The sequence below is a fragment of the Hippoglossus hippoglossus genome, chromosome 9 (genome assembly GCF_009819705.1).
Source record: "Hippoglossus hippoglossus isolate fHipHip1 chromosome 9, fHipHip1.pri, whole genome shotgun sequence".
NCBI lineage: Eukaryota > Metazoa > Chordata > Actinopteri > Pleuronectiformes > Pleuronectidae > Hippoglossus > Hippoglossus hippoglossus.
The window spans coordinates 20,088,231-20,114,831 of NC_047159.1; the positions used below are offsets into that span (position 1 = coordinate 20,088,231).

At 41.0% G+C, this 26,601-nt stretch overlaps 1 protein-coding gene across 1 annotated transcript; it reads left to right on the plus strand.

Annotated features, from left to right (window-relative positions):
• Nucleotides 1-14,880: 14,880 nt before the first annotated feature.
• Nucleotides 14,881-25,210, plus strand: zbtb34 (zinc finger and BTB domain containing 34). Its single transcript, XM_034594982.1, has 2 exons — nucleotides 14,881-15,248; nucleotides 20,950-25,210. The coding sequence occupies exons 1-2, from the start codon at nucleotides 15,222-15,224 to the stop codon at nucleotides 22,492-22,494; spliced, it is 1,572 nt and encodes a 523-aa protein (XP_034450873.1). The 5' UTR covers nucleotides 14,881-15,221; the 3' UTR covers nucleotides 22,495-25,210.
• Nucleotides 25,211-26,601: the final 1,391 nt, after the last annotated feature.

Consider the following 26,601-nt stretch of genomic DNA (forward strand, 5'->3'; position numbering starts at 1 on the left):
GTTCAGGGCAGAGGTTATCGCACCTTATTAAGCCATATGAGACAAATTGTGATCTGTGAAAATGGGCTACACAATTTAAATTTGATTGATTGTTAAATAATATATAATTTATTACATTACTGAATACATGCCTACATGAATTTTACCTGCAAAAACCCTATATTATCTGAATGAGATATGTGAGATAAGACGTTTTGGCAAAGAGTTTTTTTTTACCACAGATGCGACAGGGTTGAAACTGCAGCTGAGTCATTAGCCTGTATCGTTGCTATCTCTGTGTATGATGAGACGTGAATTTGCGTGACCTCCCCGGGGCAGCACAAAGGGCTGGATTCAAAGCAGGGCACCCAGGGGCCAAGCTGGCGGCAGGCCCAGCTGAGGAGCACCAGCCAGCCACCACCTGCAAATACTGCTGCTCGCCCAGTCTCCCTGGATATGAACCCCCGCACCCACCCGCCCTCCCCTACACTTCAACAACTACCACCCCCACCCCCCACTGCTCTGACAAGCCTCATCTGCATCCCAGTCATATCCTGCTCCAAGTATCAGCCCCGTCCATCTCATCCGTCCATCACGCCGCCTAAATTCTCTGTGACGGCAACACTGTGGCCTCAGCTGTGAACACTGTGTTCATTCTGTCACCGTGCTGTCGCCAAGCTGATTTTCAGATGTGGCAGTGACACCGTTTTTTTTTTTTTTACATCTCTTACGTGCCAAACTGTAATGTCTACAGATTAAGATTTGGGTCTGCAGGCCACCTTTTGCCATTTTGTTTCATTTCAGATTTTACAATATTTTATAGTCGCTTTGTGTAAAGAAAATCTTCAGCACCTCCCCTGCCCTCATATTATAGATTTTCACAAAAAGCTTGAAAGTACAAATTTGCATCAGATGATTGTGGTTTATATAATGTTTCTTCTGAGACATATAGTCTCAATCATTTACTTGACAAACTGAAGGCGCTGTGTTAAAACAACCAGGTTTCTGTCTCCCCACAGTTGTTTCAGTCAGATGACGACAGCTGTCTCAAGTGAAGTGAACTTTGACACTTATTTCAGCTGCTGAATCAATACAAATGTTTATACAATATTCCTGCCTGAAAGACTGACTTATCAATAAGGGTTTGATTATTTGTCTTTAACCTTTCATGTGTTCAGCCTCCACACAGCTCAAGTGTTTCTCTCTGGCTCAAAGACTCACTAGTGTGCTTGTCTCTTAGTTCAATAGTGCCCCCTGGAAAATAGTTTCTGTACTGCAGCTGACGAAAGTGCTGGTGGGTGTGATGGCAGCCCCCTGGACCGGTCATTTAGTCCTCCTCATGTCTGCCACTGAACTTCTGAACTGTCAATTATTGCATTTTAACTTTGGACATTTAAATGTAAAGACCTCAAATATAACAAAATTAAAACACTTTTTTTTTTCATTTTAAAGACGATTTATAATAACTATGCAGATGGGATTAATATGATTAGCCGACTCGCTAATAACCCAAGCTCTCTTCATAGGCTCTGTATTTCTGTCAGTCAACCCTAGTTTAAGTTTTCACCTTTGTTATGATACTGTTTGCAATTCATTTCCCGTCAAACTGAGATGTCACAACCCACCTGACCCTTGCCCTTGAGCAAAAACAATATCAAAACATTGAGGCGGGAGGACAGCGGAGCCAGACAGAGAACACTGGGATGCCAGTGCTAGACAATAAGAAGGGCGAACCGGAGGATGGTAGAAATTCTCCTCCCAGCTGTAGACCTTGTCGGATCCCTATCCTGAATTCCTGAGCTGTCTGGAGGAGCCCTCGGGGGCTCGCAGAATGGCAGGGAGCATTGTGGGAGTCTGTCCTGTTTCTGTAAGCCCAGGCAGGGGGTCCGAGGATGAGAAAGGGGGGCGATAATGCTGCATTTTTGACCCCCTCGTGCTCCTGCTGTCTCTGCCCCAGCGTCTGATTCATGCCGAGGCATCGGCAGCCCTTTAGACCCGTCTCCTAGATTCACGCCAAGACTAATTCACGGGTTTTTTGTGGGCGACAGCGTTTGACACCCAGCATCAGTTTCCAAGGTGGACTAATGGGAGAGTTCATGGAAGGTTAAAGGGTTAGTGTGCTTTACTACTGCTCTAACCTTGATCATCAAAGTAATTATGAGGGACTGAGAACATGCCCGGGGCTGTGAGCCTGGCAGAGCATTAGAGCAGAGTGTGTGTGGTGGGTGCGCATGTGTAGACGTTCACACGTGTGTGTGTGGATGGCATGGGTGTGTCCACATATTTGCTGTCAGAACACAAGTTAACACCCAAACACATTAAACTAGATTATACTGACAGCGGTGTAATGCAAGGTGAATTAATGATGCCTCCCATCCACTTTAGAGACAATAGAAAACCATATAACATTGAGGCATATTATGACACTACTTTTGGCTTCCGTGGAATAACGTGTGACTCTTGCTCTTGATGTGTTTCTGAGGTGCGGTGTTTTTCTCACAAGTGAACGTACCAGCTCTGATGGGAAACACCTCGTTTCCATTGCTGCTTCAGCAGAAATATCAATCCACTGGTAGAGACACTCCAAAAAGAAAATTCTAACAATTGTTCTGTATATTTGAACTCCCACACACTCCTGCATTATTTTGTAAACACACACTTGCATGGATTGTGATCATGTTGTTGCAATACATAACACAAATTAAGTTAAACTACATAATAGGGACATTTAACAGTAACATTCTTGACGGCAGACACTGACACGAGAGAAAAACCTCACATGGCTCCTATGATCAGTTTCAGGCTGTCACAGTGCATGAGAGCTGACATGTCATATCTTGTGTGTTCATCAACATGCTGCAGTTATTGTGGAGCGCAGACCGCAGCTCTGTGTGCGTGCAGGACCAGTTCGGCCCTCTGAAGGGGGGGGGGGGGGTTCTGGAGGCGATCCATTATCAGTAATGGGTCAGGGTCACACAATGGGGGCACTTTGTCAGATCTGTTGGGGATGCACTGCGGTAGGCAAAGGCCTCACTTTGATCTCAGTGCGTATGTTCACCAGAGTGTGCCATGTCTGAAAACTGATCTGCTCTCTGACATTTCCCTCCCATAACCATCTCAGGATCCGTATCTCTTCTCCAAATAAAAAAAAGAATCACATGGAAAAAGATGAATATTGTCTAGAATTGACTCTGACTTCCAGGGTCAAAATTACAGACCCATGCTAGTAACAACCGACACAGATAATATCTTTGTCTCTGTTATTGTCTCTCCATTGTATCAAAGATAAATGGGCTGTTAACAGTTGGTGTGTGTGTGTGTGTGCATGTGTGCGTGCAAGTGTGCATCAGTGTGTCTCAGATACGAGCCCGGACAGCCCAGTGTTTGTAGTTTTTGTAGTCCTGAGGGCCCCTGGTGGGTGTGCTCACTTTAAAGGGCCCAGTGAACTGTGAGGACTTGAGACATGAGACTGTGCCGCCCAACTGGCCCCGGGACACGGGTTCACTCGGAGAATGTGAGCCGACCAGGGGAACTGGGCCGAGACGGGCTCCCACAAACCTCCGCTCCATTCCTCTAGACAGCGAGCCCAGCTGAGAGACACTGTGCTCGCTTGTTTGGAAGCGATGTACATCTAAATCTACGGCATTTGTCACAATCAGTGTCTGAGTCGCTGCTTTCTCAACAATTTAGATGCACATTTAGATCAAGCTGATTCAGTGTTGACTTAAAAGAATATTAACGTCTCATCCAGGACATTTTGTGCCAAAAGAAATTAAGAAATTATATCATCTATTTATATCAGCTCATATCCTTTACATCAACATTTACATAGATGATCTAAGTCAAAGGCAGCTCAGCCCAGTTGGTCTTTTAAAAGAGCAAAAACCCAATAAAAACCCATCACTGATCCACGCTGCTGCTCAGTGTCACATGTTTCTTCATTATGATGAACATAAGCGCCGTCATTCGTTTTGAGCGGGTTCCTTACGCACTGTCCTGCTGCCATCAATACTCACTAACACACCAAATGAGTACTAACCCACAGCTGAAAAAAGACCCGCACAAATACACAATTTACTCCTGTTTGAATTACATTTACCAGAAACCACAGCGCCCGGCTGATTGAGCAAATTACTTGACATTTTGTAAAAAAAAAACGAGATTTAGAAAGAAATAAGATTTATATCTGTAATAGGAACCAGTGGAGTAGAAATAAGGAGCAAAAAGTAATGGATAATCAATGGTGTGTAAAAGTAAAATAAATAAATTGCTAAACAGGTTAAATGTAGGGTAAAAGGTTTAAATAGTTACCTTCCCTATACCAATACGTGTAGGGAAATTGAAAAACGTAAGACACAGTAATGTATTGTTGGTTTTAGAATTTTAATGCAGAGACCAAATTGAATATCACCAGACTCATTCTTTAAGAGTGATGACGACTCTGACATTAAAGACCAAACAGTGATTCTAGTAATAAATAGCGACCATTTTTATTTGCTGTCACCTTCTTTTGACAATAATATATTATTTCTTTTGTAGAAAATATAAAGGAATCATATTCCTCTGTAACAGCTAATGACTACACAACAGGTAGTTATAGTCATATTAGGCAACATTTGAAATGATCATTGATTAAAGCCAGTTCAATCAAGTGGCAGATTGCACCATTACATTTTTACATTACATTTCATTTAGCTGACACTTTTATCCAAAGCGCTTTATCCAAAGTGACTTACAATAAGTTACCGTAATTGCATCTGCATGTATTTAGGCTTTTTAATGAATATCTCATAAAATGTTCCACCTAACAACATCCAGTACATCACATTTGTCATGGGCTGTGAAAAATATCTTGATATGAATCCTTTTTAACTTCCACCAGTTCACTTTTTAAACTCCTGACACCAGTGTACTGTACGTGAGATTTATTTTTAGCCGTGGAGATGGTTTAAGGAAGCCCTTATAGATCGCACCCTCCCAGGAGAGAGAACAGAGACTGCAGAAGCAAAGCGAACCCCAGCTGAGTGTCGATATCAGGTTATGATGTTTGCTGTTTTAACATGAGTCTCTTTTCTCTTTTCTACTGTTGTTTCTTCCCTTCTTCAAGGGGTAGACAGGCAGACAGGGCCTGGGGCCTGTATCTCCCCAGCTGGGATCTTAGGTTAAGCTCCAAAGAGAAAAATACCACTGCTGTTGATGTTTTCGGTGCATTTCCTTCGCTGCGACTCTATTTTACATGACATGACTTTGTTGTTGTAATTTCGACTGAGGTTCCTTTGCTTTAACCAGTTCTTTTGACGCCAGTTCACTGGAGGGTCAGAGATGATAGAAGCACTGTCAATGCATGCCACTGAGCCACGGCTGGTTAGTGTCATTTAAAAGTTTAAATCTATCCGTGAGTGAAGCGAAGCAATTTTTTTCGATTGAATGCTTACATTTTTATATTATTGCTTTCAAAGAAGAAAGAAATGCTACAACAGAGCTCCAATCAATTTGCAGTGATGAATTGTGGCTGAGGATATTCGATCTACGATGTTGAAGAAAGAATTGAGGGGCTCTACAATCTCTACAGTGCTATAGGTCACAGCGACTGAAAGAAAAACAACGTCAGCATTTTCTTTTATGGTTACAGAGCAGCATTCAGGTTGTGCTGCGGGTGAGGTCTGACGGATGTCAATTAAAGGGCTATTTAAATATTTAAGCAACAAACTTTGCAAGTTGTCCCTTGGGTGCAGTTAAGGAGAGGTGGGGGGAGTAAAGCAGCCTCAGCTCTCCAAGGAGCTGAATGCCAGGCAGGCAGCGTGGATAGTTGGGAGGCATCATGGCTTGGGTTACAGTGTGAATTAAAGCTGACACTAAGAAGCGCTCCTCACAATGACCTGCAGAAAACAGCAGACAAAAGGCCCTATTTTAAAGCGGGACAAAGGGGAGGTTAGTGGAGATACCTGAGCCCGCGCTGGCCTAGTCAGCGTGTCTGTGGAGGGACGAATGGCTGGTGCCGCGGGACCACCACAGCTACAGAAGAAGAAACGCACCGAAAAAAGCACATTCCTGCACAGCCACAACACGAGAGAAGACACATGAGACAGACACACAGACGCATGCACATAAGAATATCCTGTGCACAAGCTGTTATTTGTAAGACATCATTTTTCGGGGTATTAATATCAGTGTTGTCATGGGAATTGATGTGTTTCCCTGCTCACACATACAGACACACACACACACACAATACATGATTTCAGAACAAAGAGATTATCAGCGATCTGTTGTGCTCCGTGAAAAACTAAAAAGCATATTTAACCTTTCAGATCTTTTCGGAAATATAAGACGTTTTGTGATGAAATTTACATTAACTAAAATACTTTTGAGTTCAAGTGCGCTCTCGTAGCAGCCCACACACACATACACACACATGCACACACACACGGCCTGTGAATGCCTGTGAATGCTTGTGAATTCCACGAGAGTTTGCGCTATCTCCCTTCATCTGCTGTCACCATGGTCCTCAGCATACTTTCACCTCCGTCCTAATCCCCCACTTCATCTGAAAGTTAGGATGACAGCTCTGGCTCTTGTCCCTGCTCTGTGTGTGTGTTTGTGTTCACCTCTTCAATTTCAACACCATCCACCTGCTCGTGGAGTGGGGAGACAGGTACAACTACTCATTGGTGTAACAGGGGTCTTAAAAATCTATTTCAATTTTATTTTATTTGTATAGCGCCAAATCACAACATACATTATTTCAGGGCACTTAACATAGTAAATGCTCAGTTAACCGATCAATTATTTTGTCAATTCTTATGAAACTTTTCAGTATTCCTCATGCTTCTGAATTGGTCTCTCTTAATATTTGATGCTCTGGTCACTTTTTTTTTATACAATAGAGGATTTGCGTCTTGACAGCATCCTGGTTGAAGTAATTACTTTCTGCGGACATCTCCCATGGTGCAAAGTGTCCAGACGACAGCCGCATTCCTAAACTGGCACTCTCAGGGTCACAGCTCACTCTGGTAACAAGCTGGACTGTTCAGAATACCATTTGAAATACAATATTCACACTCACTTCACTGTATGCTCACTACTTTCACTCTCTCTTTCTTCAGATAACACTCTTGGCACTTTCTTTAACACTGAGGAGGAGCCGCCGTCTTTAAGGCTGTTTGCAATTAATGCCAAATGTTGTCGAGCTAACCGCTTAAGCTTGGTAGGATGGTTTGCTTTCACATTGTGAACAGAGGAAAGGTCTGACCAATGTAACAGAAAGTAGGGGATGTAAATATGGATTTAAATTGAATATTAAGAGACAAAAAAAGTGTTGCATAGGACATTTCTAAAATATGGACTGAAACATGACATATAATACAAGTCAATATATTTTAATATAATTAACTGGCACCATCTTTTATCAGAGAAATGCTGAAATGTAAATCAGTGGGCAACATGAAACGGCATAAATTATATTTTTAATGCTTTTTTACGGCATGTAAATTGTATTTTAAAAAACTATCCTCTTAAGCTGCTTCCAGACGAGCACTGAACACTACAGATCCTCCGTATTTCAACACCAGGACGCATATTTTCATTTCATAATTCATGTTAAATGTCATTTCTAGTGAAATATGTCACAGTAAATGCCTATATTTCAGGATTCAATATTCACCAATTATTTTAATTCAGTAGATGGTAATGTAAATATCACAGGATGTTATGCAATAGGCTACTGGTCCAACTTCCAGTTTCTTAATGACATGCATTTTTAAATTGAAGTTTGTGTTTACGTACGTTTTAATATTAAATGCACTGCATGGTAAGAGTGCACAGTCAGACAGTGTAGCCCCAGCAGGAAACCAGCAGCTTATATGTCTCCGGTCTCCACTGATTAACATGGATAACTTTGACCCACAGAACGGGTGAGGATTCCTGTCTAATTGAATTACTGTCAGTCTCCCAGCCTCCAAATATTGTCTTGAACTTATACCCTTCTCTGTTGCCAGAAACTATTTACATTATATACGCTGTGGAGGCTCCCCACCCCCTTCCTATTTAATTGCAGTTTAATTTTAGGTTCTGGTACAAAGCATAATTGTTTTTTCCTTTTGCAACAATTATAATATCGCTATATGTTCTTGTTCTTTACGTCTGAGCCATAAAATGTAACTTTATCTGATGTTCTATACGGTCGTGAAATAAAAGCCAAATGACAGAGGCCTCTAATATATGATAAAAGCAAAGTGCATGCTGTTTTTTGGGAAAGAAAATCAAAGCAGGTTTGTCTGAAGAAGCATAGCAGGCTTTTCATGATCATATAGAACTAAACACCTGCTGTGTTTTGCTCCAACTATAATGCTCTAAGGGCAGATAATATAAATTCAATATGTGGGCATACAGTACTTAAACATAGGGCTCTGATCTCGAGGAGAGGGAGGACAGAAGATGAAGGGTGAAGCCCATCTCTGGATGAGTTCCATTCTTATGTTAAGGCCAAAGTTATGACACTTATTGCATGGCTCTGGAATGAGGTGCAAAAACATGGCTGCCAGCCCTTCTCCCCCTCAGGCGCTTCAAAGCCCAAAGGCAGGACTTACGTGTCGTTTACGCATGTTATTCATTTTGCATCATTGCAAAACACCAAATGACGATGCCTCAGGTCCCCAGAGGATAAACAGCCCTCTTGGCTCTTGTTCGCGTTGCAGTTCCCGTATATAAAATGCATTTGACTTGGATGTTCAACTCACACTGACGCCACCATTCGATTAAATATCATATCTCAAGTGTCCATGTCGAATTCCAAAGTGGACAGTGTAGGATTTATAGCACCATTGACCCTCATTGCTTTGCTGCTTCCTCAAGAGAACCTGCCACAGGCTGCGTGCCAAATGCTTTAAAATTTAAAGAGGTGATGGAGAAACTATCCAGAGGAGACAAAAACACATCAGGTCTGCCACAATAAGACTTTTCTCTTCCTTCCTTCCAGCCTCTTCTTTCCAGTTGATCTGTTCCGCCCTGACCACTCATTACCAGCCACTCCAACTTCTTTATCTATAAAGACAATTGGCCATTGAAACTATTGGTTGTAGTTACATAAACCAGCTAAGTGATGTGTAAATGACAACCAGCTCACTTGAACTGCTTTGCCTGTATAGTGCAGGATGAACGAGGCTCGCAGAAAGAAAAAGGAGATTTCTTTCTTTTCTTCAGGCTGTTTGCTGCGAGCAGAACACCTGCATTCATTCCAGACTCTTTGGAGGACTCTGAATTTGACCTCGGCATAAGACTAAAAGGGTATCCAACTTCTTCAAAATGCCAGAATGCCACATAACTCTATTGTTTCTGACATGTTCTCCCCACAGAGGCTCAGATAAAGAAACACCTTTCTGAAAGTGGCGAGGCCGACATACCTTTCTAAGAGCAATGACGGAGACAAAAACTCCCATATTCTCACAGCAGCGCTCTGATATGTCCAAGCTTACTGGTAAAGTGATAAAGTACGGTGACAGTATCTCTGGGGTGTCTCATAAATGCTTTGTATCGACCTTAAAGCGGTTGCTGACCACAAACAGAACCACAAACAGGGGAAGGGGGCATTTCTCCAGTGGGTAGGAGATGATTTTCTCCGGCAGGCACACAGGATCACTGTCTTGGTGCTCGAAGCTGACCTTCCACAGACAGCAACACCTTCCGTTTCTCTGAGCATGAAAATCTCTCTCTCTCTCTCTCTCTGCAGGATGGATTGGGTTCCAGGACTCTCGACTCTCCTGGGACTGACCCAACCCGGGGAACAGGGGGCTTTCATGGGAGATCACAGGTGCTTATATACAAAATGGCAATTTTCTTCTTCCATAATTCCATGTTACTGCATTACCAGATCTTATCGTGAGGCCAGTATCTCATTCCTGAGGTTTTAGATGTTAATGAAAGATGCTTTGCCTCCAGCCACTGGGGGCTAAATCAACAAGCCGAGGATTCCTGTTGGCCTTTGTAGGGGAATACCAAAGACACAGAGCGGACTGAGCTGGGGTCAGAAACAAAGCACGGAGCTGTAGTTGGAAATGCTGCGCCCAAAACAAGCTTGTATGCAATCTAGTGCAGTGGGCCCCAACCACTTCTGCCTGACATATTCTACCACTCACTCAAGTAGCTACCCTGACCCTTTATTGACACCACCTGTCTTGTTCCAAACATGTCTCCTTTTAAAGTGGATGATAAAACTAATAATCATGTGGATACTATTACGACAACGTCTTTGTCCAGTTGAATTGCATTTGCACTCGGAGCAGCATAGTTGAATGTTTCAACATTTAGTGCCTATGTTACTATTAGCTAACAATTGATTTATTAACATTCCTCAACCAAATCATTTTTTATCTTTTTTCCTATACGAAGCATTTTAGCCACCAAGCTACTTTAGCTAACAATTCAAAAATGTTATCCATTATTTTTGGCTGTTTATCATTTATTATGCATTAGCCTACTTTGAGTGATCTATTTTAACATTTCTAATATTTAGCAAACTACTTTCTCCATTTATACATGGAGCGGTTTGCAACTGTTTCAACCATTGAACCATTGTCCCACCTTTAGCTATTGATTTAATCTATTTGTTAATTTTTTCCAACATTGATTATCCATTACTTTTAGCCCTTTACTTCCAACATGGCCATTGCTCAAAACAAACTGTTTGACCTCTGATCTTGTAACTATTGCAATCATCGCTAGCAGTGTTCAATGCTCCGGCCAATTCCGCTTTAATCTTGTAAAACTTTTCTGTCTGTCTTTCTTTTTTCTTCGCTAGACCTGCAGAAGTAAGTTACAAGTACACTCGGTTGGGATCTTGTGCAAGCTGACTTAAAAATATTAACTTTTTTATTTGTCCTAAGTCTAACATGATAATTATCGGATGTTGTCATATTGTGCATTCACATGTATAAAAAACAAAATATCAAAATGAATGTGCTGGATCTATGTACACTGTGGCACAATAATACAAAATGAATGGCACATTATTCTTCTCATTGGAGAATTGAAATATTTTGATAATTACTTTTTATACCCTTAGTGTGCCCTGGAATCAGAGTAAACCAGCCTGAACAATATGTGTCGAGGATATGTAATTTCACCCACTTAGGATCATTAAAAAGAGATCATATTGAATATCACTTCCAGGGAGAGAAAGAGAAAGCGAGAAAGAAATAAAGAAGAGATTTGTTTGTTAGTCAGTTCCGACCCTCTCAATCTCCTTAGCCTCGTGAAAGAGGGGGAGAGAAAGGGTCGGGGTCAGCTTTCTGTAAATCTTCTGATGAAATGTTGACAAAACAGCCAATTTTCTGTAATTTTGCTGCAGCCGTCTTTCAGCAGCTTACTCACTCAGAACCCCTTCATTTCAAACAGCAGCACACCGCGACCTCTGACTTGCATCTCGTCCCTGACTTCTTTGGCCTGGCAGAAAGACATAACAGTTGTGCCTTTTAGGTCAGGTGGACGCCGTTTAAGAAGCCAGCTTCATAAAGGAAGCCTTTGTCTCAAGCAGGCTCTCCTGGGCCCCAGTAAAAGGATAAGAAATGTAGTTAATAGCTCAGGAGTGGCCTAATCATCAGCTGCCATTACTGCTCCAATATCAGCAGAGATGACAGACTTATCAATAACAAAGGCCCAGCTGAAGCCTCCACCGCTCTGTCATTTTGATCTTTGCTCCACTAATCAGAGCTTTCATTTGAGCTAAGCACCGGGCAGCACACCTCTCATTCTCTTCATGCTGTGCCAGATATCACTCATCTTTACAAGCCACTCCGTATTCCCTCAACCCCAGGCCACCATTTCCACAAATTGGCTTAATTTCTCAGGCAAATATATGACACATCTGAGAGCTCATTATCCCGGCAATGCAAGTGATTATTGTACTTACTGCTAAAACACTCTTAGCTTGCAAGGTTTTGTGTGGAATGGCTCTGGTTGGAGCCCAGCTGAGTTTTAAAATGAAATGAAGATATGTCAAACTGACTATCATTGTGGTATATAAATATTGCATTAGCTTACGCTGTGTTTGCACTTCCAAATACATAAAAGGATTTTAGGCATGTGTTTCTACTGTTTGTCCAATATAAAACACTGACTGTCCTATCTATGTGTGTGTATGAACCTTGCGTGTTGTATTATTATATAATTGTTATATTAATAAAGTAATGTCAATCATCTATATAGAGTAGAGTCTGCCATTAAGAGAGCTAATTGCCCTCATGTAGACTATTACATATTCTAAAGGGGGTGATGTATATGCTTTTTAATAGTAATATACATTGTTTAATGTCAATATTTCTCTTGTTCATTCTTCCACAAAAAGCTCCTCCATCAAGGAGAAACCCGAGAGGGCCAAAGAGGTGCTCCTGCACCTGGACGAGCTGGCCCTTTCATTTACAGTCATAGTGAGGATCAGGCACTGACTGACTCAGACACCTGCTATTGGGAAATATGTTCTCCATCAGTGAGCTATGGACTATTTCTGGACAGGAGCACTGGGAGACCATTGTTCTCCTCAGCACTGACAGCCAAGGTATTCTGGGACTCTTGGCACACATAGAAAACAATGTGTTATTCATGTTAAGCTTAAAAAATTGGGCTACTTATTCAACATTAAGCAAACTGAGGTTAGAGTGGTGTTTGTTGACTGCGGCAGAGTAACTTTTAATATTGCAATAAAACTGCAAACATGACATATTCCATAAAAGAGGCTTATGTGCATTGAGATTTTTCCTGTAATTGTATGGATGGAAAATAAATACAATCTGTGTGAGAATTATTAATATTCTTATTATGATTAGTATTGTTAAACTTATTAGAGTTATTTCCAGAAACACACAAATTTCCTTTTCAAAGAATTAATACCTATCTTTCATATTATGCATAACCCATGGTTTCAAGTTTAACATAAAACCCTGGAGCTCCTTATTCCTTCAGTTTGATACATGATCTGCCCCCTTGAAGCAAATCATCCTATACAGTCTTATACAAGGGCAGGGGGTTTGGAGATTTTGCAATGTCATCTGGGATTAAAAAGGAGCAGCCCATCAGAGCCCCGGGCCACACCACCTGGAGCCCCTATACGATCCCTGGCGCTGCACCACTCAGAACCAGCCCCATTAGCTTACCGCCAAATAATTCCTGGTCAACCAAATGCCACTGAGCTCACAAAGCCCCATTTCAGAAAAGATTACAACTTCAACAGGAAACCCTTTGATTATGAGTTTGTTTGAAATGTTATCAATACCATGATCATTCCCGCGGATCAACCAAACCATCTCTAATCACCATACCTTGGCTGCACCTCCAGTTATGCATCAATCTCCTGAAAAAAAAGACAGAAAAAAAGCAAATCACTGAGAATAGAGGAGTGACTTGTTTAACAAGTAGCACGTGCAATGACAAAGCGATTTCTTTCTCTTCGTTGATCACCCACCTGCACACAGATTAGGTCAGATATTCACCTGAGCCGCCAACCTGTCACTCACACTCAGTGAAAGAACAGAAACACACACAGCGCACATTCATTCCTCTCCACTACAGGTATTACAGATAAAGTGCCCTTAACAGAAGACAGCAGACAAGAGTTTACCTTGTCCCCATCACCAGCAGAAACACATTCACGCTAAAATTATTAGTACAACAGTAAAATAAGATTTTTAAAAACACAGCATATACACTGTTTGCAAGAACCTATAATAATCGAAGGGTGAAAAAAATAAAATCATATAAAATTGATCAATCTATTGCCACCATCACCTCTGGTGGGGTCACTATAAAGCCCATATTGTTCAATACACTGTAGTCTGCTATTTGTAGAAATAAAAGTTGTCAAGAAAGAAATGAAATCATTATAAAATATCCAATACAACAAGTCCAGATTGTGTGTAGGGGAAAAGAGTTTAGACATAATTATGCTTGCAGTGTTCAAGGTTATATTCAAAGCTCTACTGTATACATAAAGAGATTATCACAGTAAACAAAGCTTTTTGTCTCTATTGAATGATGGCCAAACACTAAAGCAAATTTTAAGTTGTGTTTTTTCTTTAGATCCTGCATGGAACTTACACTTACAGCATTTCCCCTTGTGTTATTTTTGTGGTTTATTGTATTGATGCAAGAACATATTTCTGCACTGAGTTGTGCATCATACTGAGAAGGGTTGAAAGTTCGGGGGTTTCATCGTCAGTTTAGTCTCTGGCGCCACTTTGTGGTGTCTAGACAGAACTGAAGGGATGCATTTTGAGTTCATGAAAACTGATTATGTAACTCATATAAAAAAAAATACAAAACTTTCATTAAAGCCATCGAATAGTTACAGTAAAGTAGAATGTGACTATCTGAGAGAAATATGGCTTTGACCAATGACTTTGAAGGTGTTAAAGTGACACGCATCAACTCAGATGTAATAATTTGAAGGGGGTGCAACGCCCCAACATCTCACTGTGTCTTGGTGGTAGTGATACCTTCATGTTCAACACTGTGTGGAGGCCAAAGTAAATAATAATAATGTCAGTGAATATTAATAATTAACAATAACAGCAATTAATTAAAAAAGGTAACTTCTTCCACCCACCCCCTCTCTCTCTCTCAGTATATATATATATGTATGATATTCCTGTGGACGCGTGCATGTGTGTGTAAATGTGGGAATACATGTATCAATATCATATGAGGTTTAAACGAAGAACTATTGTGTTGTAGTAACCATTCAGATAAAATAGGAGAAAAAGCACACAAAGCCACATTAATCCATTTAGAGCTCCCTCTCTCTGTCAGAAAGCAGACGACTTGACCTATGAACAACCTTAACGGAGACTGTTGTCAGCAGATAAGAGGATGAGTGGAGTTATCTGCCCCCTAACTCATTAGGAAACGCACTGCCGCGCTGCACTTATTCTTTATTTTTGCGCATGTATATGTCCTGAGTCACGTCATGTTTTAAAGAACAAGATGTCTCAGCACATAACACTGACAGGAGCAAGGGAGGGGCTGCTGCTGCAAAACTCACTGATAGAATGAATGCAAAGAGCCAAAAGAACACTTCCTGTTGATGCAAAAAAATTGCAGCAGCAACTGTCTGACACATCTGGACTGGAGAGGGGGGGAGGCCTGGCTGTAGTGTTAGCGAGCTACTGAGGGGAATGGACAAGGTTTCGAGCTAATCTGCAAGACGGTGAGTTTGGCGGACTCGAACTTCGGCCCGGACTAGTCACCGTAATGCAATGTCGGCTCGTCTTCGCCCTCACACTGTAAGTAATGGGGTGGGGGGGGAAATCGTTGTCTGCCGCCGCACGCTAGCGACCAACTGCTAGTTAGCATTAGCCGCTGCTGTTCGCTACGTAGCCCTGGCTGACAGCTAAGCTAGCGAGCACAGCGGCTAGTTCATATGACAGCCGACACAGTTTGTGTCCGCGTCCGACGCTGCAAACTCAGCCACTACACTCTGTAATGTTGTCAAGATTTGTGAGGCTTGCTTATAGGAAATGTGACTAAGTCGCAAGCTAACACCCTGTGCGTGAAAGAGGGAAGTTTGTGGAGAAGTTACACGTTTTAATGTAATAAATGTTCGGTGTCAGGCTAGCACACACAGCTGGTTAGCCTGTGGCTGTGTGCTGCCTGGTAGTTGGGTGTTTCGACCCCTGCCAGTCGATACTAATGTTGAACCAACACCAATCTAACTATGAGTTACGGTAGAAATGAGAAACAGTGGAGACATGACAAGATAAAGCAGGTGGGCGGGGGGGTGGTGGTCGAGCTAACGCTAACGTTAGCCGCTCCGCTATGTAGAGCCCCTCATCGATGGCTAACTCGAGTACGGGGCTAAGTGAAGCACTGACAGAATGGGTTTTGTTTTAAAGTTTCAAACACCGCACTTTTGTTCCCCTGTGTGTCTGCATTGTGTGCAGGTGCCACAGTACCAGTAGTACATGCTGACGTCCCGCAGTGTTCATACACGGTGACGCTAACACGGCTAAATGTGACTTTTAATTATTAAATGTGTAGCTTACACTTGCGATAAGGTCTCGTAGTAGTGTACTGGGCGGCATCGGGCCCGTGTGTGTTCATACTGTCAGAAAGTGAACCTGAAGTCTAACGACACCAGTGTCAGCACCGCTCCCGGTCCCAGTTAATGTAAACCCACTGTGCGGTGGGTTATGATGGGACGAAGTGCAGTGACATGGCAGGTTATTCAGTACACCTGAGTTCACCTCGGTCACCTCGGACTTTGTTTTCGTGTTACTCCTGTGGCAGCTCAGCCCTGAGATCTCCCACCCTGCTGCATCCACCACCCAGTGAGAAACCAAGAAAACACACGTTATTCCTGGATACTGCATCTGACACCAGTCCAAATATTTTAACTAGAAGGCATGTCAGAACAGAGCAGAGCCAGGGCCATTTCAGCATTTGCATGAGTAGGCATTATGGTTTTGCACCCATTTAACTGCAGCTGCTTTTATAGTCCTGTTTCTGTTCTGGGGGGAAAAGCTGTAAAACTCTGCTGGTTGGAGCCATTATGGCTGAAATTAGATGCTAGGTGAATAAGTTGATCTCGGTTAAAAAATACAGAAAGAAAGCGCTGCTCCTGTGAGGTCTGTTGGGGGTAAAATGTGGTTATTCAGAGATGGTTGGGGCGTGGGTGCAGTGGTATGATACTGTCCGCAGCAGCAGGTGCCATGTGTTGTGTTCTGTACATTTATATCGTTTTGGTGATCTTTTTTAATATTTAGGTTTGGGTTCATGATGTTCTTTAACTCGTTTTTTGAATGAATGTACTAAAGTTTTTATTTCTACCTGTGTGATCACAGGCATATTGATATTGTTTTGGGAAATGTACCCAAAGATGACAAAATCTGACTCAACGAACATTTGAATCTGCTCAAACGGTTGCCCTGCCCATTTGGTGGTGATAAAAGGTGTTCTGAGGACACTGCCAACTGTGCTCGTAACAGCGTAATCACTGCAGGGTGTCTATATAGGTGAGAAGACAATGGAGCGGGATGGTGTCCTAGATAATTAGTACAGGTTGTTAAAAGCACCTTTCATGCTGCAAACATGACTAGTAAATTTGTCAGACATGACTGTAACATCTGCTGGAGGAAAGCACCAGTAATGGAGGACAGAGTTGGAGTCTCGTGGCTGTGGGTCAAAGTTACTCTCGTCTGAATGCATCAGTTTTTGCATGAGGAAAATATTTGGCTGTCATTGTTTTTCTCCTGTAAAATCCCTAAAACATATCTATCTAATTATAGAGCCTCTCCTTGAGTGGCACAGGGTCACCAAGAACTTGGCCAACTTACTTAAGTGACATGGGACAAATGAAGTACCACATATAATAGGATTTCAGAGTTTTTATAAATGAGTGTTTTACTTTTAATAGAGCAAAGTTAAGAATGGACATGTTGTAGCAAACGGATAATGAGATCCTTTAAGTCTTTCACTTGTGTTCATATGACAAGCATGTGAATAGGCTGTAATGAAAGATAACCATTTTCTTGGTTTCCAGTTTTTCACAATAAACAAGTCAAATAAGAGAACACACCCAAAGGCAAAGAATACAATATGTAGCTCTGCATATTGACTTCCCTCTTCGCTCTTAACAATTTTCACAATGTATGTTATTCTTACACTAGCAAAGTTCCTCACATCACGCCTTCCCTTTAATGTAACACAATCTATTTTTATCTTGTTTTGTGCTATCCATTTTAAATTGCTCTCTCTAACCTTTGCCTGTTAAGCATTTCTCTTCTGGATCTGGTCTGGAAATGCTGCTGATGTTGAAGAAAGCACACATTGCTTAGCTGCTGACATTGATTTATCCTCTACTTTTTTCTTCCTTTTTTTGACTCCATATAAGACTCTGCAGCTTTCCACTACAGTTGTGCTGATCTTTTGGTTAGCCAAACTATCACAAGATACTCAGCATCCTTTCTGTGTACCTACATGAAGCAGCTGTGTCAAACAGGTTTATTACCAGGCGGAGAACATGAGCCACAGATGGACTTTTTGAGCTGAGTTTTAACATTTTTGGTTCTCCCCCATGAGCCAAGCATGTGCGTCTCAACTACTGAGTGCACATTCTTTGGCTGGCCGTCAACTTGGCACGATCCAGTATGCATCTTGTTGGCAGCCATCGCTGGTATGTGATATAGTGTATGAACATGTTCTATGTAGAGGTGGGGGAGGGGAAATAATGCACACCTTGTTATGATTCTCTCTGTTTTGTTACATCTTTCCCTCTCCTGTGCCAGGATGAGAACATATGGACAGGTTGGATAGGTGTCTTGGCATGCTTTGGTAACTGGAGTGCTGACAGGGATTGCATGTGCAGAAGATCATTCTAAATTGCCGGCATTGGTGGGGGGTTGCTGGTTCAGAAGAAGACATAGGATGAGGGCAGATGGAATCCGTGTGTGGTTTTGCAACTTGGAGATATTTGCATTTACAAACACAGAATTATACAATATGTACCTTTTGTAATTATGTATGACAGGAGTGGTTTAACTAGTTCTGCTGAGAAGGCCGGGTCTATATTGGTTAATGTTTTATTAACCAGCTCAGGTCAGTGTATTACTGTGCCACTACTAGGCTTTGTAGTGGTGGGTTTTGAATTTTTAATTGTTGATCAATTTGCCAAAATGTGATTCAATCAAAGTTTTTTGTGACTAGCATGTTATGAAATATCTTAACTCACGGAGGGGCAGTGATGTGCTCATCAGAAGTGAAAGGATTAACAAGCATCAACAGTAATTACACAATTAAAGTGTCATTACTTTGACACTTTAATTCAGATGCATCAGAGAAGCTTCAAAAAGGAAAGACATTCAATTCAAGAACACCTGGTGCATGCTCACCTTTTCACGTAGAACCAGATTTTCCTCTTACTCTGCCAACTGCAGTATATATACCTGTATTACCCCCTCTTAAGACTATAATTAGCCACAGTAAGCTGACTGTATACATTGTATTGTTGTATTCCGCCAGTTGCATTTGTTTCATGTCACTATTTCTAGTTTAGCAGTTATAGCACTGAAAGAATAAATGAACAATGAATAAAAATGAATGTATGCTGATAAAATTTGAGCATATGATAAATTGCATCTTTGCATTACCTAGTGTTCTTTGTAATCTCTGTCCCTCTAATACTTTCACTTCTACCATCAGTGTTTTCAATGCTTATGTTGTACTTTATTTGTGTTGCTCTAAAAAAAGATATCAGGTCAAAACGGTTAAAATATTTATTGGAGACAATTTGAATCAGGTTGGTGATTTATCAGCGTTTCTGGCTTAGCAGATCATGATATTTCTTTGTTTATCTTAAGGATTAAGAGTAAAGTTGTCTGACTACATAATATTTAGTCTGTGCCATCTCAATACTTTCATTGGGACAGTATTTACAGTATCAGTAAATATAAGAAATGTAATATAAATTCGGGACTGTAAACATCACTGTAAAGAGCATAAATAAAAGTAGGGCTGGGTATCACCACTGAGTCAGCGATTTCAGATATTTCACTTTCAGTTTCAACACTAAATGTGAAAAAGATTATCAGAGAACTGATGATAACAGTTGTACATGGAACTGTAGAAATTTAACAAGGCATTATTAAATATTAATGTTTACATTAATAATTGACCTCAGAGCAGTTACATTAATATATTTTTAATTTAACATGACAAGTGCCAATAGGTGCATTAGTCAAGAGAGTGTGTTGCATAGATGGTGCAATGTGTCAAGTAAGCAACCCTGAATAGATAAAGAAATCATCTTTTAAATATATTATAACAACAACGTGAGATTTTAAAATCAAATCACCACACAGCCAGTGTAAATATGACATACTGTACCCGATGTAAACATCTGTAATACCTCAGGAAAATCACGTTGCTGTGATTGTCTACCAAAGCTTTTGTGCAGTCAGCTAAAGTGGTTGAGAGATACATGATGAATAAATAAATACAGTGTGTATCAAAAGAAACACACCCTAAAGTGTGTGAGACACTATGCTGAATGTTGGTACAGCCACAATGTTTTTTTTTAACATTGTATTCATGTACAACAATGTAGGCGTATATCGTTGCATACAAAAGTTGTGACATATAATTCTGATTTTTTTTTTTTGCATGTAGAGAATTGGATGGTAACTTTAATTCAAATATCTTCTCCAGTGGCGGTTGTTGTTTTAGGTCTGATGTTTTTGCAGATTTTGTAACTGGGTGATGTTTTGTTGAATGGTCTTGAATATTTGTGGTAGTTCCGACTCTGGTATTTCCTACTTCAACTTCATTTGAACAAGTAGAAGTAGGGCTGTATGATATGACCAAAATCTCATATCTCAATGGAGTTAATTTTGTATCTGGCTCAGGTTTCACATAGTTTGTTGTTACTCCTTGCTCATACTTTTTCTGGACAGTGTAAATTGTGTCCATGTCTTTGTAGAAGTAAGTTGCAATGGCAGCCAGTATCTCCTTCCATCTACATGATTTTTTTTCTCTTATCAAAATGGATGTGGTTGGTTGATGTTGAGGCTATAAAAAGCTGGTGAAACATCATGATTGACAGCTGAGGCTGGTCAGGCAGATGTTTCGGCAGGAAATCATTTCACAGTCATTGCTGGAACAGCTTCTATCTAGTTTTTTTTGTCTCTTGAATCCTGCGACGGATATGCAGTTCTCAGCAGGCAGATAGACCTCGACATAACACTGCACATAAGAGCTTACTGCGAGCATATTTAGAGGGAAATCACAATAATCAAACCTCACTGGCCTGGTATTTCTCATATACAGTACTGTATAAAATAAGCCTCAAGTGTTCATGTTTCCCATCTCATTTGTGTTCCATTGAACAGTTTTTTTGTTAACTGTGAAATTGTAAAAATCATGCAATCCACAACAAATGAAGTGTTTCAAAACCTAATGGGTTTTTTCCCTTTCTTTTTTCTTTCCCATCAGGCTGCCGACAAACTGGAGAAACATATCCGAGAAATGGACGACGGCAGTTACATCGAGTTCGATGTGCCGGAGTTCAGTAACACTGTTCTGACTCAGCTCAATGAGCTGCGGCTGCAAGGGAAGCTGTGTGACATCATCGTTCACATTCAGGGCCAGCCATTTCGAGCCCACAAGGCTGTGCTGGCAGCTAGTTCACCTTACTTCCGTGACCACTCAGCTCTCAGCACCATGAGTGGCCTTTCCATCTCGGTCATTAAAAGCCCTGAGGTGTTTGAACAGCTTCTCGCATTCTGCTACACAGGTCACATGTCCCTGCAGCTCAAGGATATAATCAGTTTTCTTACCGCTGCCAGCTTTCTACAGATGCAGACCATCATTGACAAGTGTACCCAAATCTTGGAGAGCATCCACTCCAAGATCAGCCTCCCAGTTAGTGTCTGCAGCCCAGAGAAGGATGACTCGCAGACCAGCCGCAATGGGGTCAATGACAGCAACCTCTTTGTGAACCCTACCCAGATCTCCCCCCCTTACTACTCCCGGCAGATTCAAGCAGGTCACAGCTTGGGCCGGGGTCGGCAGCAGCAAGAGGAAGGCCAGTCGGACCGTGGAAGCAGTGATAGTGTGTCAGAGCATGATACTCCCATGGAGGGAGAAACCGAGCAAGTGGAACTGATCGGCAAAGATGGGCAAGTAACAGATGTTCATGTGAAAGTAGAGAAGACAGACAGGCCCACTTACTCTGATAGCTCCTCTGCTGGTGATGATGGTTACCACACAGAGTTGGTGGATGGAGAACAGGTATTGGCTGTTAGTGTGGGTTCTTACTGTCCTGTCATCCAGCCTGCTACCTATTCTTACTCAGGGCTGTCCTCAAACATGTCCCCATGCTTTGTCAACCTCAGCAGCTCTAGTCCTTCCCGCTCCATACTCAGTGGCTTCAGAGGAGGGCGAGCCAGGGCAAAGCGCCCCCTGGCCATCCCAGCAGGGATGCTGAGTCATATCAAACCAGGCTCAGATGACAGCGAGTCAGCTGTTGGAGCCACAGGGTTGGAGAATGATGTGCGCGAGCGCAGCTTGCGGAGCCAATGGTACCCTTACAATGAGAGACTCATTTGCATCTACTGTGGAAAGACCTTCAATCAGAAAGGGAGCCTGGACCGCCACATGCGCCTGCACATGGGAATCACTCCGTTTGTTTGCAAGTTCTGTGGCAAGAAGTACACGAGGAAAGATCAGCTCGAGTACCACATCCGAGGCCACACGGACAACAAGCCCTTCCACTGTCAGATCTGTGGAAAATGCTTCCCATTTCAGGGCACCCTTAACCAGCACCTGCGGAAGAAGCACATGGGCGCATCAGAGAGCAGCAATCATATTGATTCTCCAGAGAGGACGGAGGGAAGCTCAGGCCAGAAGGACCAAGAGGAAGCGTCTGAGGGGATGGCCTTTGAGGCACAATATGCAGAAGAGGCACCAGCCAATGATATGGAGGAAAGCTCAAAATGTAGTCCAGAGGAGGCTCAAGCATCCAGATGTGATTTTTAGGTTCTGCTTCAGGTTAAAGAAGCTTTAAGAAGTGTTTATTTCAACTCAAGTTAAAGGACTCTTTTTGTTTTGAATCAGCTCCCTCTAGTAAGGACATTTCTTGCATTAAGGGTTTCTGACAATTTTGTGAAAGTAAAGTTGATGAATGCCGAGAGGAAATGGGTGCTTTATAGAAATTTGATTCTTACAAGCAAAGGGAGTAACAACTTACTATTTTTGAGGAGGTCCCAATAATCAAGACCCCCTTATTGATTTATCTTTTTATCTTTCAATGTTTTTTTAAAACATATTTACAGAGTTATATAGGCATGTTGCAATAATTGATAATGTGAAAGCTCTGGTAAGATGCTTGTCATATCACCTTTTTACCTGACCTGTTTTTGCACATGTGGCCACAGGAGGTCACTTACTCACAAGGAATGATTTTTCTGCCAGTGCAAAGCTTGTGTGACATATCCGTTCAATACCTCATGACACAACTATACATACTCATAACAGACAGTATTTTAACTTAAAATGAAACTCACCAGGTTCTACCTCATAGCCAAGAACCTACCAGGCACAGATATTTTCACCGTTTGAAATCCGTTCTAGGTTGTTTGTACAGTATCTTTTTGCCAAACCCTGTAAAGAATATTCACAAAGCCTTGATACTTAACAGGAAATATTCCTTGCTGATTGTATGGATCAGGGACAAAGTCCTTGTCAGTTGTTTCATCGTCAGCCAGGTTAAAATGATGATTAAGAAGGTGCTATGTTAGGAGTGCATTAAATTTGCTAGCTTGTGTGTTTGTTTTTGGCAAATGCACAGAACAGTAAGAGAATGGCCCTGCATACTTTCAAGATATTGTTTCGCTCTCTTATAATGTTTGTTCTACAAAACACTTTAGGATTTTAACTTGTATCACTACTGGAGATCTCAGTCTGTTGGCCAAGGTGGTTTTAGATGCTGTCATCCATGTAATGGGTGAATTACATCCTCACAGTGAAAACATTTATATTCCTCTTATACTCTGATGGCAGATTTATACTGAACTATTCTATGTGTTTTGTCGTGAGGTAGGCTTCTAGATAAATACTCAGCATCTAACTGAGACACGAGTACTCATTCTGTCAACTCAGCACAGTAGGAACAGCCCTGGATCTGTTCACATAAATCAATGTAGTATCCTAGTCTGAATAATATGCAAACAGAAAGAACAAAGGAATTTCAGCCATTTTGACATGGTTTTTCTCACCTTATTTGAAAGGATTATGGTTTGTTTCCTTTTGTCTTTCACTCTGTCCTACCTTTTACGATGGGACAATCGATCTGTGATCTTTGTTTTCTGCATTGGTTGGGGTCAAATGCAGACTTGGAACATGTTTTTCCTTATTTTATCAATCCTACTTTATGGCGTCGACATAGATGTGACATAGCTAGACTAAGGCTAAGAGGTAAATGCTTTTAGAGGTAGCTGGTGGGTGGGATGGGAGCAGTGATAAAATGTGCTAATCTAAGTCTTAAGTCTGATGCAGTAACAGTGTCAGAGTATTACTGCTTCACCGCAGTGATTTTGTTTTCCTCCAAGTAAAAATATTGCGAACGTTGATTAGACTGTAATCACATGAATAATATTGGCTACAAGTCAAGCATATGACAACATTGTATTTTATCTATACTCTTTGAACTGTGGGGATCAGGGATGGGGGTGTTTTTTAGCATATATAGACTTGGTTTTATTTCCATTCTGATTTAAAAGAATCTACATTCACAGTTGAGACATAAAGGCACTTAGAAGGCCTCATTTAATTATCCTACAAATTTAGAGCTCAGTTGGGTGGTCCATTTTCTGTTGTCCTTTGTTTTTGTTTGCCATTCAGCTGTTTGAGGCCTTTTTTTGGAGCACCTGCTTGTTTTCGGTCCCGTCTGGTCCATGTTGAGTTTTTGTCAATCAATTTGAGTTTGATTATTTTATAGTTTTCATATAATTTTCTACTTAATGTTGGTTTGGTGGGAGAAATTTGTGTTTTGTTGCTCATGTCCAACGTTACCTTAAGAGTGCAGTTCTTTTGATCCCAGTGAATGTGCGGTCATGGTCTTTACTCATTGACAGCTAAGATGACTATCCAAAAAAATTTCGGGAATTTTTCAAAAAAATCGCAATAGCTAGCTTTTCGTTAACTTTTTGTGTACGCATTTATCACCAACACTTTTGTTCATCATCACCCACAGTCTGCAAACCTACACAGTTCTTTTTTAGATAAATGTTTACTAAGTCAAGTTTATTTCTGTCAGCTGCTGATGTGACAGCTGATCTGACCTCATCAAAAATCAGTCGCTGAATAATTAGATTCTGCCTATAAAGATTCTTGCCCTTCACGTAGACAAAATGAGCAAATGAAAACTGTCTTGCATTATTGTCGGAAATGTTTTGTGAGTTATAGGTACAAACTGCTAAAACATCTTTGTGCCAAGAGTTAACACCAAAGACTAATAGGTGATTTTTAACAGTGAAGTTTGACTATATTGTATAATTGAAAGCTTATTAAGAAGAATAGGTTCTAGGACTAGTTCATTGCTATTTGCAAGGAATGTATGTTTCCCAGCTTAAAACAATCACTTGTGTCAAATTTGAAAAATTTGCTAAAAAGACATTAAGCCGCAAAGTCATGAATAACATATATTAAGCCATACAAAAGCTGACAATATAAAAGTTGTGCAATTGTAATTGTTAAAAGCCAATGTAAACAAGAGAGAGAATACTTAACAAAAAGTGGCATCTTAAACTTAGTGCCTTGCCACAAGCTTTACATGTTAGATTCTGGCACTTAGATCCCTGTGCCTCTTTCATTTATAAGTGGATTGAATAGAGAGATTATAACAAAGTACGGCCACATTATTTACTGTTAAGTGGTACCAAGGATGAGAATGCATAGAAATTATTCAAGTGATTCTGTCCATTTTTTTTTTCATAGGACAGAGAAGTGATTTTAAGGTTGAACTGATTTTGTAGCAGTTGATTACAATCAAACGAGGCAGACTTGTTCCCTGCAAGCCATCACCCCCCATGACTTACTGTATACCTTCTCTCCAGCCACCGAGGACAATCTTTGCAATGTACTGTAGTTGTAGACATTTCAATGAAGGAAGGAGATGCATGAGAAACATAAATCTACTTCTTCCCTGTTCTCTCTGAGCATCTGGCAGGGGAACAGCTGCCTGGGTATTTAGCTGATGATAAACTGTGGAGAAAAAAAACAAGCTTACCCTCATATACTGTAGCTGAATTGCACGTTGCTCAACCACAAAAGTTGTATAAAATTGCCAATGGATAATTTTTTTTTTTTTAAACTTGACATTTTTTGTATTTGTGTCATCGATTGTGCACTTACAGTTTTTCGTTGATAGTACATACCAATTCCATCCAGGAGTCTAGATTTCTCTGTAGTTATCCTTGAGGAACTCACCTTTAACGGCCTCAGTCACTCTCTTAGGGACCTTTTCCCCTTAAATGGTGGTTCTAGACTAGTCAGGTTTTTTTTTTCTTATCAAATGAGTAAACCAGTCCATGTCTTCATCATAGGTGAATTGAGGGGAAATAGTTTCAATGCTTTTCATGAACTATAGTTACTTATGTGATAGTACACATCTACAGAACCAGCTGAACTTGACACACTCGAATCGACTCTTTGTCAACTCTTCGTTCCACACCTCAGAGGAGCGAGAGATGCATTATGGGCCACAAGTAATCAAATGGAAGTGTTTACAGGGAAGGCTGTCAGACTACTTTTTTGAAATTGCAGCTCGTCCTATTCCTTTTATAATAAACTCACTTCAGGTAGTTTACGAACACTGATACAGGCTTAGAAAAAAATCTTAAGTCTTCCATAGCTTTTCTGTCAGTTTCTGTCCACTGTGTATTCTGAAAAAAAGCAATAACCTTTTTAGAAGTGGTGTATTGGGATCATCAAGCCTATTGAAATATTGGCCTGTCATATATCAAACAAACTGAATGTCAGGGAGCTGTTGATTTAAGTAGGACCAGGACAATTTGACATTGATTTATTTTTATATATTTTCTGAAGCCTTGGACAGGTCTGCGCTCCATCTTCAGAAAATATATA